The sequence below is a fragment of the Opisthocomus hoazin genome, chromosome 20 (assembly GCF_030867145.1).
Source record: "Opisthocomus hoazin isolate bOpiHoa1 chromosome 20, bOpiHoa1.hap1, whole genome shotgun sequence".
Taxonomy (NCBI): domain Eukaryota; kingdom Metazoa; phylum Chordata; class Aves; order Opisthocomiformes; family Opisthocomidae; genus Opisthocomus; species Opisthocomus hoazin.
In genome coordinates this window covers 17192712-17210684 of record NC_134433.1, presented here as the reverse complement: position 1 = coordinate 17210684, position 17973 = coordinate 17192712, and the positions used below count along the sequence as shown (strand labels likewise).

The 17973-nt window shown below is 49.1% G+C and overlaps 1 protein-coding gene across 1 annotated transcript in view; it reads right to left on the bottom strand.

The window, feature by feature from the left end:
• Positions 1–17973, bottom strand: part of WSCD1 (WSC domain containing 1) — a 32093-nt gene that overhangs the window by 1909 nt on the left and 12211 nt on the right. The window contains exons 3-8 of the mRNA XM_075440080.1: positions 16497–16611; positions 14663–14847; positions 11473–11594; positions 4394–4559; positions 2763–2927; positions 1721–1921 (exon numbers count right to left, since the gene is read on the bottom strand). Of these exons, the coding sequence (XP_075296195.1) occupies positions 1721–1921; positions 2763–2927; positions 4394–4559; positions 11473–11594; positions 14663–14847; positions 16497–16611 (954 nt within the window). The remainder of the gene's footprint in view (positions 1–1720; positions 1922–2762; positions 2928–4393; positions 4560–11472; positions 11595–14662; positions 14848–16496; positions 16612–17973) is intronic.

Below are 17973 nucleotides of genomic sequence, written 5' to 3'. Positions count from 1 at the left end.
AGCTTCTGTCGTGGAGACAGATGATGCTTAACCCTGTGCCCCAGTCACCGGGGCTGCGCAGGCCTCGTGGTCCTGAGTGGGGACTGTCACCGGCTGTCCGGGAAGGCACAGGGCAGGGCAGTGGCCGGGCGCGCCGAGCTGCGGCGTAGCGTCTGTGCTGTGCCTGGCGTATGGGAGCGGAGCTCCGGGCACGCCGGCAGCGTGTGCACCAGCCAGGCAGCTCCGGCGGCGGGACAGGCACCCCAGGGGCAGGGCTCGGCGCAAAGGGCTGTGAGCAGGGAAGGCAGCGGGTGCTGCTCGATGGTGGCTGGGGCAGTGCTTTGCCGTGTAACTTCACCTGTGGTTTTCCTACCCATTTGCCTCCATTTCAAATGTAGACTGAGAAGGAGACAGGTTTATTTTTTAATAGATGTGTAAACAAATAATATATAATCATTATATGGTAATATATTAACTTTCTAATTACGTAAACGTAGCATCAAGACACTGATCTCTGCTGGTGCCCAAGGTGTTCCTGACTGCCCAGTCTGTTGAATAACCTACCTTTCTGCATGCTTACCAGCCTGCTTATGGCAAGACTGGATAAGGAAATGGGATTAATAGGGAAGATTCTTCTGTTCCTGGAACATGGGAGGGATTTAAGGTCACCTGCCAGGATCACTGGGACAAAATTTACTGAATTATTTTCCCACCTTTGCCTTGGGCATTAATGACATCTCAATCTGTATTTGCTGTCTGTGATAATTTGATTTTCCAAGGGTCAAGACAGTCCTAGCTAAAGCTTTTGGGCTGGACAAAGAGTATTTGTGGCTGAAATGTAACACTTTGCAGTACAGGAGAGCCATTTGCTCCAGACTTTTCTCTTTTCTAAGGGCTATTTTGTCTGTTTTTTGATGACTAAGTCTTCAGCTGTGACTGATGAAAGCTGATACATGAACTTGGGTAAGAAATGTGCTATGACAGAGGAGGCTTCCCCCAGCCCTGCCTGCAGCCCTGTGCTGCATGGTATGCCAAGCTGCAGCTGTAATGCCTAAATCATGCACAAGGAGAAATGCAAGCTGAATCTCTTCTGTGCTGCAGAGCCTGAATGCAGCAGTGTATTCTGTGGAGAAACTGTGGTCACACCACCCAACTTGCCAGTCAAACGCGTGAAGTATGGCAAGCGCATTCTGCAGTCTTTTGATGTGTTCAAGGAACACTGAGTCTGAAGTCCCCTTATTGCTATTATCCTTATTTATCTGCAGTGCAGCAGCACCTGTGCAGTGCTGTAAAACTTTCTTCAGGAAACGTCATGCTCCATTGAATCCTCTAAATCTTAAATTCGATTTCTCACAGTTATTACATGCTGCAGGGGCAAATTTTTTTCACCTCCATAGCTTGGCAAATGGGCTGTACCCAGGGGTGTTGTTTCTGCACATGTTTTCTCTGCCAAACAGTGCGATGGCAGCGGTGTTGCTGCACACCTGTGGCCACACCGCTGGTGCTGCGGTACCCTCCTCTCCGTGGTGGTGGGTGTATGGCACGACCACAACCGCGCCCAAAGCGCAGGTCTGAGCGCTTTTGGGACGGATCGCGGCTGCGGTGGGACTCAAGTCCCACTGAATGTGTTTGCAGTGCGCGCTCGAGGCCCAGTGCGTCACCCCCTCCCCAGCATGCTGAGAAGATAGGTTTCAGACTCCGCTCGGAGCGGCAGCGGCACGGCAGCTGGTGCAGCGGTTACCTTGGCTCTTCCAGTTGCGGTCGGTGGCGTAGCCCAGGTGCCCAGCGTATTTCCTGTTGAACTCCGCCACCAGCGACTTGTACGGGTTCCTGATCAGCAGGATCGCCGAGTCGAACATTTCAATCTCCGTCTTGCCGCTTTCGTGTGTTTTCACACAGATGGTCCTTCTACTTCTCCAGTGGTCTTTTTCTCCTTTGAAACCTGTTTTATAAGACAGGATTGTTGGCTTTTTCACTTGATTATATGTTGTGCCTTTTCATGCTCTAAACCATTCCCTACAGTGGTGCAAAACTGTTGTGAAAGTACCAGTCTATTAAACCCATCACCCAGGACCTGGGACCAGGGCTGAATTTTATTCCTGGCCTGCCACTGACCTGGAAGGCTTACTGACTTTATTTGGTTGGGAACCACCTTCTTGTGTGCTGCTCCACACCTGCCATAAGCAGGACCCTGTCCCTGGCTGGAGCCCCAGCCACTGGGCGAGGTGTGCACGGGGAGCCTGGCTTTCCTCCGCTGGGGACAACTGCATCGGCACCTCACCGCAGAAGAGCCGCTCTTCGCAGGGCCAGTGCTTGGCGCTTGCTAAGTGTCATGCTGCCTCAGGATACTGTCCTCCCGGAGTAATTACTAACATCTGAAAATTCAGCCCTTGTCTTTCATGTGCTACTGGAGGGTGCTACCCTCAGGGGTCAGTCAACTCTTTTCAGTCAGCTGGCCTGCTGGACCAGTCTCTTGGACAGGAGCTGCACACAGGCGTGTGCACAGCAGCACCGAGGCAGGCGACACGCAAATTCTGGGAATCGAGAGCCTGCCTGTTGTTGGTGAAAGTAGCTGCCTGTCAGGCTTAGCATGCTGCTGGAGCAGTCCCTGCGGCTGTCTGCACCGTGTGAGACCACGCATTCCAGGGCACAGGGTTAAATTTTACCAGATGTGCTGGCAGTGCCAGCCCTCGCTGGCTCCAAGCAGAAGGATGCCAGAGCGAGCAAGTGAAGCTTTGTGCCTCGGAAGGGCTCTGTGTGTCCCATCCCTCTGGGTACGGTACCTTTGTTGTAGAGGGCTCCATCGAAGTAGTAGCTTCCTGTGTAGTATCCTGTGGCATGCTCTATCAAATGGCGAGCCCACGTATTCCCAGCCCCAGGAAAGCTTGACAAAGCGACGAACACTTTGGATTTGGTGGTTAAGAATTTCCTGTCCGTGCAGCGGGTGTCTGCAAGTACAGAAGATGTTTCACTGTTAGCATTGTGGCCTTGTAAGAATTCCAGTGACAGCTCTTGATTACAGGGTTTATTGCTTCTTTCTTCCCTCTCCTATGAATACAGGATATCAATTTGAGTCCACTTGTGAGTCAGCTACTTCCCAAAATTCAGCCGTGAGAGGCCAAAGAGATTATCCTCAGAAGAGGTTTTTGCTGGTTTTGTGTTAGGCAAGGCGTTTTTTGATAGAGCTGAAGCAAACCATTGTACTCGCCAGCAAGTTGTGATAAAAGCCCCTTGATGCCTGTTTGTTAATGGCTGTTCGCCTGGCAGATTGGCTCTTCAGTGAAACCCTGAATGTGCCATTCTACCTGGAAATTGTGAGTTTTATAACGCAGAAGAAACCCCTCCCACTGAAAGGAGCTGGTGGTCAGTTAAACCTCTGTGCTGTCATTCCTCTCCGAAGGGCCCGAGGCAGTGACGAGCCCGCACTGCGTTAACCTCCCATGGGGGCTGGACACCTGGTTTCCATATGTGATTTCATAAATCCTAACCTTATTTCTTAGCATGCCAATGAAAATGGGGATAGGATGAGAACCAATCTTGACCGTCTTTGATTCAAAAAGAAGCCAGGACATATATTAGAAATTACTCCCTTCATTCTTCAAAGCATCCTCTAGATGAAGCCATGGCTAGAAGGTGCCAGCACAGTCCAGAGAAGGCTGTCTTCTGCTACTACTGATCCACACCGATGTGGGAAGTACTAGCGATTTCATGAAAGCAAGCATTCTTCTTGCATGATGTTTTCACCTACTGGTGTCTGCAGTCTACCTCTGAATTGGGAGACGGAGCAAAAAAAAGCCCAGCACCAATCCAGAAAAGCACTTAATTTGTTAAATTTTAAGTCTGTGAGAAGTTTCACTGAACTCGCTGCAAATCATTGCATGGATAATGTTGCCAGTACCACCTGAATGGTTTACTGGATTGGAGCCTTACTCTCTGCTTTATTTTCCAGCTTTGAAACATGTATGCAGATGAATATTTTAGAGGAAGATGGGTAGAGCAGAAGTAGAGTCTGCAGAGCTGCCTCAGTGGCTGCGTAACCTGGGGGCTGGGTGTGTGTGTAATGAGCAGGGCTGGAACCCGAGTACAGGGTCCTCGTCCCCGGCTGCCTGGGGTGCTCCATGGCTTGGGGTACGCCTTCCCAGGCTCTGCCCTGCTCTCTCCGTCTGCAAAATAATCCCATTTTTCTGGGGTGGGGGGAGGCTGTGCTGCTTCGAGAGAATGGAAAGATGCATATTTACGAGTATGATTGCAAGGGGGAGTTTAAATAAGGGCCGTTTCCTGAATTCTTGCCTGTATTGTGATACCAAGCGCTGTGGCTAAGATTGCTGTAAGCTAGATCACTTTTACCGCCTGCAGAAGGGCCGTGGGGGCTATTTCCAGCAGTGGCCCTGGCACTGGCAGCTGGAGCTTGTACCTTGCACCGGTGTCTGATAGACCAGGCAGTATTTTCCGGCAGCAGCGCTGCTGGCGTTGTGCATCCCGCTGCAGAGCAGCCCGTCTGCGCCGTCGTGCAGCGAGAAGCGCCCGGTGGGGTAGCCACAGTAGCACTCCTGCCCTCGGATGACGGCCAAGGGGAACTCCTAGGGAAGAGAGAAACAGATCAGTGCGTAACTGCCACGGCATCAGCAGCCTGCGGGGAATGCTGCTGCTATACAAAGGAGAATAAATCTTCACAAGGCCACTGTCAAGATCAACGCAGTGTTTGTTATGTCATTGTAAAGCTCGTGCTTCTTGTACGCCTACTGTCTTTCATATGGCAATTTCTTAAAAAGTGTTTTTCAGACACAAGCCTTGTAAAGCTTGAAAATTCACAATATTCTGTTTTTCATTATTCATAAAAAATAATTTTAGAATATTCCTGCAGCACCTGGTATGTAATTCTACCTGCAGAACATCAGTGTGGTAGAAGTTGGTCTTATTTACTCCCAAAATGAGTATTTTGAATTGGATCATCTTTTAAACTTCAGTTTATATTCACCCAAACTGAGGAGCCAGCTGTTAAAAGGTTTGCCTTATTCTGTTGATTTAACAGAGCTTGCATAGAGGAAACTTGCCCTTAAAGAATTTAAGGGAAGAAGGAAATTTAGACCCACTAACTGCTGCAATCATGTTCAAAAATAGAAAGAAAAAAGCCAAGCCATAAAAACAGTATGCATCTTAGTATGATTTCTTCACAGCTTGCAAAAAATGCATGTGCACAGAAGGGCTGATACAGGGTTTGAGAGCCACTGTGCATATTTTTTGAAAAACTATTCAGAAATACCACACCAAGTAATTTTGGCACGTCTATTCAGAGGGACTGTGCTGACAGCGAACGTGGGGCTGCACCAGAAGAGGCAGCGGCAGGGGGACCTGCAGGGCCTGCGCGCAGCCGGAGCCGGTGCTGGCATGAGCCGAGGCACGCGTGGCTCTGCCTGCCGGAGCACGCAGCGTTGGCTCGCCTGGCGTCCGCGCTCTGTCTTCAGGCACAGGCACGTCTTGCTTCGTGCTGCCTTGCTTCTAGCGAGGAGTCGTATGACATCCAGAGTGAGCGCTGCAAGCGATGGGCATCTCAGCAGAGTGTAAAATGGGCAACTACGAGAAAGTTCTAGGTAGTGTTCATTGCAAGGAAATGATTCCCAAGGAAAATTTCTGGCTGTAAGAAATTTATTTTCATTGGATTTGATGAAAAGTAATTCATGCTTTGGTGTACCAGTCTTACCAAAACCAGGCAGCAGGCTGCAAAGAAGCATTGCTGTGTGGTGGCAGAGCAGTGAGGCTGGGCTGCCGGGCTCATATTGGTGAGAATTAAGAGAAGTTTGAGGAAAACATGTGCTAGTTATTTGCTGAAAAAATTAGCAGTTGCTTATGTGCGCAGTAGGAAAAGAACACTTACTACTATGCTGAAACTGGCCCTAAAATTCCATCTTCCTCCTCCTTACCAGGAGGACTGAGGTTGTTTTTCCCTGGGTTCCCGAAGTCCCGTGGTGGATTGCTCAGCAGCGCGGGGGTGCACCGGCGTGCAGGGATGGGCTCGGCACAGCCACGGAATGGCTGAAGGAGGTTATTTGAGTGCAGAGCGTTCAATTCCACCTATTCCATATCAACACTTTTCGCCTTTTAAAAGTCTTTTGGAGTCTGGGAGTGTGTGACAGGACTGCTGAGCAGCTTATCTCTTGCTCTTCCCCACGTGTTCATCCTCTGATAAGGAGTCGAATACAACACGTGTGCCATCTGTGCCCAAACAGCTAACATTTGCTTAGTGAATGAGATACGACATTGTCAAAAACTATTTACAGATTTGATCCAAGGGCAAAACAGTTCTGTTTCTGCCTGCAAACAGAAATTTTCCCTTTACACTGAAGCAGTGTTCCCAAGTTGGAGAAATTAATAAGTGTCCCGGCCCTCAAACACAGCCTAGAATAAAAATGTACCTTGCTCCTTGTGCCAAGTGGCACCTGCGAGCGGCTGACGGCAGGCTGGGGTTTCGTGGAGAGACCAAGTGAGCGCTCCTCCACCCCTGCGCTGCCGGCTGGCACGGGGTTTCTCGGGGTGACGCGATGCAGTGCAGGGCAGCTGGGCTGGCCTCGCCGGCTCCACTGCGCAGCCTTCCCGCGGCATGGAGGACGGGCAGAGACAGGGAGAGGGCTTCACAGGCGGAGGTTTCAGTGGTGGCAGCGCAGGTGTTGGGAGAAGCAGGACAGTTGTTCTGGGAATTGCAGCGGGATCCACAGCATCGGTGCAAACCGCTGTAGCCAGCCAGCCGATTGTTCGGGCTGTCTGTCTACGCGGTGCAGCGCACAAAGTGATTGCAGAGTAACGTATTCCCTCTTGACTGCCCATCGCTATTCAGTCAGCACTATAAGCCATCCGCTTTGCTCACCTGTGCCTTTAAGCCCCAAGTTGTGGTTATGGCTTTAAGCACCCATGTAACTTTTAAGTGCGGGACAAGTCCTCAAGCTTGGTGCACACCAGTCTGCACCATTTCAATGAAACACAAGTGTATCGCCAGAGAAATCTGCAGGTCTGTGGATAAGCATGTTTCTGGATTGAGCTTTAGAGCATGCGTTGACAGGCTCAGGTGTCCATCCTGCAAGCGGAAACTCAGCGAGAGCTGATGTCAATGGGACTAATACGTAAGAATTTGTTAGATGAAGCCTCAACAGGTAGTGTAAGTGCTATAAGGAAAGCAATTCCTCTCCAGTAGCAACACAGCTGGTGTGATGATTCAATCACTGATTGTTTTTTATTAAATCATAGCCAAATTAAATGTGTTTTTAACCTATTTATAATTCTTATGTGGTTCTACTCTGATTACTCTGCTAAATTCTGTTCTGTTCCAACATCCTGTACTACCTCTCCTATCTGACGCAGTTAAATTTTTTCTCTCAATCTACCAAAAAGAATAAGAGATACAGGGCTGATTATAGAAGGAAATTTCTCTCCCAAGTGAAAATGATGGGTTTGTTGAAAAATGGGCATTTTCATTTTGCAACAAACATAGAAGTCATTCTTCAAGTTTTCATTGAACTGGATATGCTAAGAGCAAAGAATAAATACCATAAAGCCAATCACACCCTTGCATTGAAATTCTGGCTTATTTTACACTGTGGTCTGTTGAGGCCAGGGGACAATTCCTCAGTGCAGTTATACCCAATGTGACCTTGATTTGAAATACTGCTCTCGCTGCTGCAACAAAGTGAGCAAGGCTGAGGCTGTGCTAGCTGAGGTTCTGGCCTACTTATCTTTGTTTTATTGTGTTTAGGAAAAAAAAATCTAAATTAAGCTGTGGAGAGACTCTGTATGAATACTACAATGGGATTTGTATTGAAATCCCAGGAGTCTTTTGTTTATGGGGAAATAATGGCATGTAGCTACATCTGGAATCCAAAATAGCAGGTCTGTTCTTGAAATTGGAAGATCGCTGTGTTATGTATGTTGCTGTATAAAGAAAAGAAAAAGCACCTAGAGCTGGTAATGTTCAAGTGTGCAGAATTGCTGGCGTGGCTTTTGGATGCGTTGAGATACTGGGGTTCTCTCCTCAAAACTTAAGTGTTCTTCCAGATTTTATTCACATCATCATATATAACTGCATACAGCAGCTGAGTGGTAAAAGGACTGTTTATTTAAAAATATAAATTCAAATGGAGATGGCTCATTTACTTTGCAGGTTGGCTTATGAAAGAGCGTAGATGAAAATAATGGCTTCTGGCCAAGGGACCTAGCACAGGAACACATTCATGGATCTGTGTTATGGGGTGATAATGGATTGCTATTAAGCCATGTCATCAGTCTGTTAATTAAGAAAGAATTTGATAATTAAGGGTATTTAGCAGGCTTCATCTGAAGTTGTTACCTCAAATTCATATCCCAAATGCTTCCAAGGGCTGGAGCTACCCTTTTAGCTGCACAAAGCAATTTGCAAGGCTAACAAATGACAGCATCATAGAATGGTTTGGGTTGGAAGGGACCTTAAAGATCATCTCGTCCACCCTCCCCTGCCATGGGCAGGGACACCTTCCACCAGCCCAGGTTGCTTAAAGCCCTGTCCAACCTGGCCTTGAACACTGCCAGGGAGGGACAGCCACAGCTTCTCTGAGCAACCTGTGCCAGTGCCTCACCACCCTCACAGTGAAGAATTTCTTCCTTATATCTAACCTAAATCTGGCCTCTTTTAGTTTAAAGCCATTACCCCTCGTCCTGTCACTCCATGCCCTTGTAAAAAGTCCCTGTCCAGCTTTCTTGTAGCCCCCCTCCAGGTACTGGAAGGCTGCAATGACGTCTCCCGGAGCTTTCTTTTCTCCAGGCCGAACAGCCCCAACCCTCAGCCTTTCCTCATAAGAGGAAATAAATGCAGTATGCCTCAATTTGCTTTTCTTCTAAGTCCCAAAGAGCAAGAGACTTATTCATGTGTTTAAGCATCCAACTAGTTCCATTTAAAAGCTTTTTCAGGATACATAGAAATTGGTGGCATGATTCCTTTCAGCATAACAGACTGGACTAAAATGACAGTGCCTTCCTGATTTCAGGAGAGCCAAGTATGCTGCTGGCTAGGAAGTTGTCGATCTTATTTTGAAAGGAAAGGAACCAAAGTTGGGACAAACGTTTGTAGTGTCACAGTAGAACTTGTTTTGGTATCTAGAGTTAAAGGCCAAATTGGGGTAGAACAACTGGACTTGTGGATATGCAATTTCTGCCGCTGAAGAGGAGGGAAACCTTGCCAGACCTTTTGTAGGCAAATGTTCTCCAATAGTTACTCTCCTAGTGCTGGCCTAGGGTAGCATGGTGCCTAGCAGAGCTAAAAGAGGGGAGGGAAGGATAAGCAGGTTGTTACCTGCACTATTTTAGGGAAGGAATAAATGAGAGGTGCCAAACTTTTTCTCCTCTTGCTTCAGCACCTTTTCCTCTGAGTGTTATAATTTCTGTAGCCCTCTCCATCCCTCTGTGCAGAAGGATCTGTTTAGAGAATTCTTCAGAGTATCTGGTTTGCTGATGGCTTTCTCACACAAGCTTCATCAAACAAATGCCCATTGACTCTAACTCTGGAAATGCCCTAGCTGTCGTGCAGACTGGCAGTTCCCTCCACCCTGCTGCTCTCCTCTGTCCTAGTCCTGGTCGAATGTCACGCTGATGTGGTGTCGTTTGGTTGTGATCTTTTTCCTGTCCTTCTCAAGTCACCGATAATTTCAGATGCTTCCACTATTTGACTGCCTGGCCAGAAAACCTTGAAGAAACTACAGTTCTGAAAACCCACTTATTTAGAGAAGTCTTCTCCCAAAACCAGAATGGCATGTGCTTAAGAATGACTGCGCTTAAAAACATTGACCTTGTGTTTGAGCACACATGAAAACAACTTCTCTGGATATTTCATACCATTCTCCCAGACAGAGAAGCAATAATGAATTGCACTTCATCAATAAATATTAAAAAATGATATTACACGTGGGTAAACTGACGTGGAAAGATTAAGATTTTTTTTCCACTACTAAACAATAGATTAACAGCAGAGCTTGGAAACAATTGCTCATGAAGTCCTGCTTTATTCAACATTTATATGCGTAGAGGATGTGAGAGTGTGTTGGTGTGCATGTTTGTAAGGTACTCTGTACAGGGTATGTGGGTGATTCACTGCAATTTGCTGCACAGAGTTAATTCCATTACATATTCTTAAAACACTGATGAGCTGGTATAGAGGATATGTTGACTGGGAAAAGCTTTCTCACTCTACTTAGTAATTAAGAAGATTTGTTGTTCGTGCCTTAATAGTTTTAATCAATTCTGTGATCCTAGAGGACAAAGTAACTGAAAGTTCAGTTTAGTGCATGAGGCTGAATGTGGCTGTGGGCTAAATCTGACCACACAGTGCCCCCTCCGCTGTACAAAAGAAGTCGTCCCATGGGAGTGGGGAGGATGCGAAGGGAACCAACCACAGCAACAGCCGCTAAAGCAGAGAGTGCCCTGGGCCAAGTGTTCCCTCCTGTGAGGATACCCTGGGCTATCAAAGTCAGACTCCTTCAGTTCTGAATTCTGTGGGTTTACTCTGTGATAAGCATGGAGGAGAAGCAAGGTGATGCTTCAGGCCAAGAGAATGCACAAGGACAGCGGATGTTAGCATGTCCCTGCTCACCTTCTGTCCAAAAGCCAGTAAGCACACAACTGACTTCATTCATTGCTTTCTTATAATCATATATCAGCATGAAGTTCTACAATGATTCAATTTAAAATCAAAATAGATTAGATTTTAAATTACATAGGCTATAGTAACAGTGGTATAAATTCTTCTGGTGTGGAAAGAGACACATTTGTATAAAAGTACCAGGAAAGTCCACTGCCTTCAGTGTGCTTATCTGCTAAAATTCTTCTCTGGCAGCTTTATTTTTTTTATATGTTTAAGATTGTGTCATGTTCCTAGCCAACACAGTTACACACTGGTGTAAAAATTCTGTGTAGATACCTCAGCATTAAATCCTCTTGTTCTCTGTGGCAATGCCTGCTGCTGCACTGTCCAGGAGCGTGAGACCAAGACCACCACCTCGGAGGGGAGCACGCAGGGCTGGCGAAGGGGAGGGCGCGGGGGATCAGGGGTGGCTTCTGCCTGCCCTGCCCGCATGGGGCTCCCCCGGGCTGAGTGGGGACTGGCTCCTGGAGCTGTGGGCTGGGTGCTGCCAGCCACGTCCACCCTCCAGCTGCGTGTCCCCCTATGAGCTGCACCCGCCGAGACCTTCCCTGCGGCCAGATCTGACTGGTATCGATTTCCTCGTGGCTGATACTCGTCACTCAGAGCGGCTTTTCTGTGCTTCATACTTAGTGGCATCGCTCCAATGGGCTTCCCTCCTGCCTTCCCCACGTGAGAGAGCGGTTGGACCAGATGCATCACTGGGTATTTACTCGGAGTTTTGTCCTTTAGAAACTCATTTACAAATTCAGAGCTCTAAGGCACTAATCTCTGCTATTGCCGTAGTAGATTAAAGTAACAAAAAAGAAGAAAGGATGTGAAATGAGAACTGTTCTTACTTTCTTGGAGCAAAATTCAGAGCACATCTCCACCGTCAAATTGGGCTGTATCAAAGAGGCTGGAAAGGTGTCTGTTAAATTTTCTGGAGCTCTAAAACATCCTCGATAGATAACATTCCTCCCTGCAGGGATATGAAATAGGTTTCTCTTGAGAAAACAGTGTCCGTAGTATCCTGCCTTTTTCACAAAGAGCAATATTAGGTTCAGACGCTAAAGATAATAAAATAAACTTTATATTCCAAATGCTGTAGAAATAAGAGAAGCCATGATATACATTAGAAAACTGTGTTGCAAATCCTGTGGTACTGAAAGTAGCACGTGCCTTTAGCTTTGTACTAACCGCTGAAAGTAGGGCTGCAGCAAAGAGTTTCAATTAAATTCCACCAGTGGAGGGCATTGCTATTGTTTGCAAGTCCTGGTTTTCTTTTGAAGACATGCTTTCCCCTGAAAGACTCAAAAGCCCCGATAAAAATTTACAAAGCTTCCAATGATCTGCACCAGAACAGGAGAGGAATTTAAATGAATCCCGAAAGCCCCCACAGGGACCCACCTTTCTGCACATCTGCTCAGCTGCTGAGCTATCCCTCTCCTCTTCCCACTCCTTTCTTTTCAGGCCAAGGGACTTTGCTGCAGCCTCCAAAATCTAAGCTAGGCTTTTGTAAGCTGCCCAGGGAGAGCAGCTTTCTTCACGTCTTTGGCATCAGCCTCTGATCTCGCCTGCTCCTATATAAATGCCACAGAGCCTGGCAGAACTGCTCCATTTTTCGCAGCACTGTGATTGAAGTCAGGATCTGGCCCAAATACTTGTTCCAAGCAGCAATACAATTTTCCCTCCTGCTTGAGATACGTCCCCTGACAGACCCAAACAAAACCCCAAAGCTGGCGTGGAAGCCCACTACCCCGGGTGAGGCCATGCGTTTGCAGAGATGAACTAATGGCAATGAGGAAAATAATGTTGTGTGGCTGGTTAGAAAAGAAAGAAGTCTGCATGTTGTATGGCACTTCTGTAACTCTTAGGATCTTGTGGGCTTCACAAAGGTGGAAAATGCCTTTACTTCATCCCTTTCTACTAATTCTCTATTGACGCAATTTGCCTAGCATGACTCAAAAGGGAGAAAGGTGGATTTGGGAATGAGTTTGGGTCTTCTGAGTCCTGGTCTGCGCCCAGTGGGTACCTTAAACAATACTCACCAGAGCTGATGTGCAAAATGTGTTGGACGACAGGAGAGATATGATGCACTTTTGAAGGAAAATTTTCCTGGCGGAAGGGCCCAGATTCTCTGGCATGAGCCAAGAGCAATCTAGGGAGAAGCTGCTTAAATATTGTTCTAATAACTGTTCAAACCAGTTACTAGAATCAGTGCTAAATCTTTGGATTCACTCAGGAGATGCAAAAATAAAATAATTCGATACAAGTTAGGGGGAAACAGGAGTCCTCTTGGGACCAGATCACTGCAAGCATGGCACCAAAGAATAATGGAGCAGAAATTTTTTGGCTTCTCAGGATGCCCTTGAAAGACTTTCTACTAAATCTCACACTAATATTTAATTCCTGAAACAAAATACTTATGAACATGTTTAGAGGTGTCTCAGCGGGTCGGGAAGAAAGCCTGAACTGCCCACACAGGCACTCGGGAGGGAGCAGGGTTCGCAGAGAACCCGCGGATCACACTGGAAATGTGCTGCGTTTACGTTGTCTGCCTGCTGTCTGGGGAGGGACGGCTGCATCCTGCCCCGAGGAAAACGGTGCTCTGTGCCACAGTGATCCCCGGGCTGCAAGAGCTGCCGACTTGAGGCTTCATTGCATTTTATGTGTCGCGGGGGGTGAGTCCTGCGGCACAGGAGCTGCGCAGCTCGGGGGGCCCTGGCAGCCCGGGTGGGAGGGGGAGGCGAGGGGAGCCAGCAAGCCGGGGGCGTTTGAATGGAGATGCCGCTGGACCCGCTCTGCCTCAGGAGAAGCCTTCTGCGAGGTCTGTTCTCTGTGTCGCATAGTGTAAATTATGGATGCCGTTACAGTTTCAGAGTTACTTTCTAATATACTTGTTCATCGTGATTAATACTTCTGTTGGCCCCTCAGCTAGCTTGTGTCAGTGGGATTCTTCAAACAGTCAAATATCAGGTATTACTGAGAGCAAACAAAATACAAATCTAGCTCCAGGCTAGACTAATTTGATGACTAATTCATTAATACCTAAGAAAAAAATAAATGCCACCTTTTCCTGTGAAATGTGTGTATATATATTTTATGCTGAAGATTTAAACAGTGATGCACGTCCTGGGAAAGCTGCCAACGTGCCTGTCAGCCTGACACTAGCAATTTGGGTCTACGTACCTTTGATATATAATTTATATGTAGCTGGGTAGATTATTGTACAAACCTTGACTTGTCTTTAGGAAGAAGTGAAGTACCATCAATACTGGCACAACCTAAGGTCTTGCTGCTATTTCTTAGCAAATAACATCCGTAAGGTATTGTGAGCTTGCCAAAAGTAAAGACTGCTCAGCTGTTTAGATATTTTATGTGCTTTGCGTTGGCCCAAAGGTTTATCTATTGCATCTCCCACGGTACCTAATTGAATGACAAGTAGAGTAAGTGTTGTCATCTAAAGATGAGACAAAAATCCCAACTGCTGCTAGAACAGAAATCCTTGGAAGAGCAAAACTCTGTGGCCTTGTTTCTCTCGCTTAGGAAAGAGATTGGTGTGCACCCCTCTCTGGCCTCTAGTTAATCTCCTGCTGCAGTCACATAGTACTTAGTTTATTTAGGATCATTTCTGAGCTTAGGGTGGCATTGATACAAGTGCTTCTCTGCCCTTTCATTACAAAGGGACCCACCTCCCGGGTTGTTTATTAAACATGTGGGTTTGTCCCTCTGCAATGGATGCGAAAGGGAGCAGTTTTACAGCTGAAATTCTTGCAGTCGCTCTGCCCTGTGTTGCGTCCCTGCCCGGTGGCGCTGCCTTGCTGTGTGGCAGCCCTGCGGCAGCTGCCCCGAGGTTTGGGGAGGGAGCCAGGGACCGGACCCACAGCAAAGGGACACCGTGCGCTGCGGGCACTGTCATCCTTTGCTGTTTCAAACTCTGGTGGCAAACGGAGCGAGCCGAGCAGCGGGGTCAGCCGCACGCTCAGCCCGGCCGTGGCATCTCCCTGGGGAGAGCGGCCTCCTCGCCGTGGTCGCGCGCCCACTTACGTCGCCTCGCTGCTGCCCGCAGCTCTGCCACCCTGTAGACAGAGAGCCGGTTCACCCCACCGCAGACGGAGCCCTTCTGCCCCTTGCACTCGCTGTTGCACTCCTCGGGCTTCGAGGCGGTGGCTGGGAGCGTGTTCCCGCAGTAGCACTCTGCTCCGTACGCCAGGCCTGCGTAGCTGTAAGCCCTGCGGGAGCAAAACCAGGCACTGTCAGTACCGGCACCCCGCTGTTCCCCAGCTTACACCTGAGCAAGGCAGGAGCGCGTCCCCATGCTCGGGGTGCCCTTCCGCCGCCCTGCTCCGGAGACGCGCTGGCCCGGGGACCAGCGAGGCCTCTTCACGGCGGGCAGGTGGTGGCCAGAGTCTGCCCGGCGCGGGCCCGGGGCAGCCCCTGGGAGGGTGAGGGGGGCTTTGCCTCCCGAGGTGGGTGTCTGAGCGGCAGCCCCGTCTCCGGCTGCACAGAGTGCGGCCGGGCCTTCGCCCACCCGGTGCCGCAGCCGCCATGGCCTCGCCGCGGGGCTTGGCACCACCCCACCCAGACCTACCGCTTCAGGGTCTGATCGGCGGTGTTAGACGGACGGTGTAGAGTGACCAAGAAGCAAAGTCCCTCTCAGAGCTTCTGTCAGCCAGCATTTGAATCTGAGCATTTTGGACCCCGTCCGGCAATTTTCAGACTCTCAAACCAGGCGAGGCCGTTGCTGCACAGCAGGCCCAGGGCGCGCTGCCTCTCCCGCGGTGCCCAGGCCACACGCCGGCTCCCGGGCGGTCGCTGCAGGCTGCCGCCGCCTCTGCCCCGCGCGAAGCCGCCCTCCCGTCCGGGGGTCCGGCCGTGGGAGCCAGCGCCCGCACGCAGGCAGCAGCCTGCGGCCGTGGCGCAGACCCTTGGGGCCCCCTCGCAGGGCCACGCGCTGCCCGGGGCCTCTGGCAGCAATGGCGAGCGCGCACTGTGCCCACGCCAGGCGGGCCAGGTCCCTGCGGCCAGGCCCGCGGCTGACCGCTCCGCTGCTGCACGGGCCAGGGCCTGGCCCCGCGTCCTCGGAAAAGCGTCTGCGAGGCCTGACGGTCCGTCTGTCCGAGAGGAGTGTGCCCTTCCCTCCGCCCAAGGGACGGCTCTGTCTGGAGTGTCGCTGTGTGTCTGCAGGGGACTGGGCTGGAGCAGGGGGTCTGAACGCCAGCGAGGTGGGGGGCAGCTGCAGTTTGGGCACCCCTACCGCCACGGCCTCCATGTGCACTGCATTGCCCTACGGACCAAAGGAAGCAAATTTCACAGGAATAGCTCTAAATGGCATTGTTTCTGCTGCTTTCTTCTGTGCTTGGGAGCAACGGGAAGTCTTGTCAGTCAGCAGTTTCATACAGTCCTGCCCTGGGTACTGATGGCTGTCCCCGGCCCGCAGCCTGCCTTGGCGGTCGGAGCCGAGGCTGTGTGCTCCCCGGGCCCGCAGCTCCCCGGCTGCGCTGGCAGCAGCCCCGCTCCCTGCCGTGCACCCCGTCGTCCTGCTCTCTGCTGCTCTGGGACTGCTGGTCTGCTCGTAGCTTTTTAATATTTTCGATCAAAGGTTAGGGTTAGAGGGCAATACCTAACAAAGATTATCTAACAAAACAGTAATTTTTGACCAGGAAAACAGAAAATATATTGTAAGTAGCCATCCTGTAACAAAGAGGATAGGCAGCAGTGCAATAGTCTCAGCAAGGTAGCAGAGCTATGCCATGCCTGAAGGTACGAGATAATTGCAGTTTTCACAGATGCTGTATGTTTAACAAATGCATGCTTTTCCCATTTTAAGTTCAGTTGCACTTAGAAAGGAGAAAACTTGCAGTGAAAAAATACCACTCACCTCTCAGCACAAGCTTCCTGACAGTGAGATACTGTCATTTTTCTTAAGTCGTAAAACACAGCTCCCTTCAGCGTCCTCTCCCTCGAGTTGTCGCTGAAGCATCCGACGTAGGTGCCTGTGTGCGTGCAGGACCAGAGTTAGGCAGCATGCATAGGGCAGAGACAGGGGAGAGGGAGAGGCATGCAGGGGCGATCCAGCGTGGTGAGCTGCGAGCAGGGCTGTGCCTGGTCAGGTCACAGCCTGCCCGGGGTCCTGCCGGCTCTGCAGACCTGGCCGCTGGCACCGAACCTTCGCAGGTGCTATGGAAGGGGTAAGCTCAACTGTCCGATGGAAAGGAGCAGGAGGGAAACCAGACTCTTCCCTTGCCCAGGTTACTTTAGGCAGGCCTGCCTTTGCAGACCCAGCGCCTGCGACCGCCCCGGAGCTGTGGTTCCCGCAGGCGGCTCTGCCTGCCCGGCTCTCTCCCTTTGGTGACAAAGCACGGCGAATGGCTAAAGTGAAGGAGAAGGTAGTCTTCAAAGTGGCATAAACTTCGAGAAATCCTGTTGGATTTCTCCCAAGTTTCTTGACAATCTCTACCTGATAATGAGATGGTACAAGAGAAATACTGAGAAAATCAATTTTCTCTGGGTACATAGAGTTATATTAAAGCTAGAAGGGAAAGATAACTTCAGTCTTAACTAGGCAGCAGTGTCTAGCTATCACATCAAACTATCTCTTTCTCTCCAGTGCAAATGGGTCTTTTAAAATATGTCTTGCTTTACTTAGCATATGAAAGATAAATACTTGTCTTAGACTGCATCCTCTGTTAAGCCTCTTCTTTGTTGTCATGAACGAAATACTATAAAAATGCAGACAATTTTTTAATATACTGTTGGCAGGATGATGTGGAGTCCTAATGTTGTACAGCAATTGTGTGTATATAAGTACATTTTATCATTAAAATATGAAGGAAAAAAGGAAATTTGATTTTAAAAGTAGCAGTATTCAGATGATAACACAGGGAAATTAACATGAGCTGTGGACAGGAAGAGAATATATGATGAAAAATGAAACTAAAAAGCATTATATTAACAATAAAATAATCCACAGTAAAAAGAAAGTTCAAGCCACTCTAACAGAGATTTTTGAGCTAGGAATCAGACACATAAATATTGCAAACACAACACCAGATTCAAAGACCTGCATACTGGTAATTTGCAAACATACAATTAGAAAACTCGCAAGCTGTGAGTACACACCCACAGCACGCTGTTAACGAGATGGGAGTCACACACCTGCAGTAAGGATGTTCTGCATTCTACTGGAGACTTTTGATTTGGGTGCTTTGATTTAAACCAGTAGCAGCAGCAAACTCAGTGTGTGGGTCAAAGTGCCTGAGTCGGGAGGCACGGTAGGCCAGCCGACACCGGCCGCGTCTGCCCGCATCCCTCCCTCGCTGCCGGCAGCAATATCGCATTTACATCCTCCTGTGAAC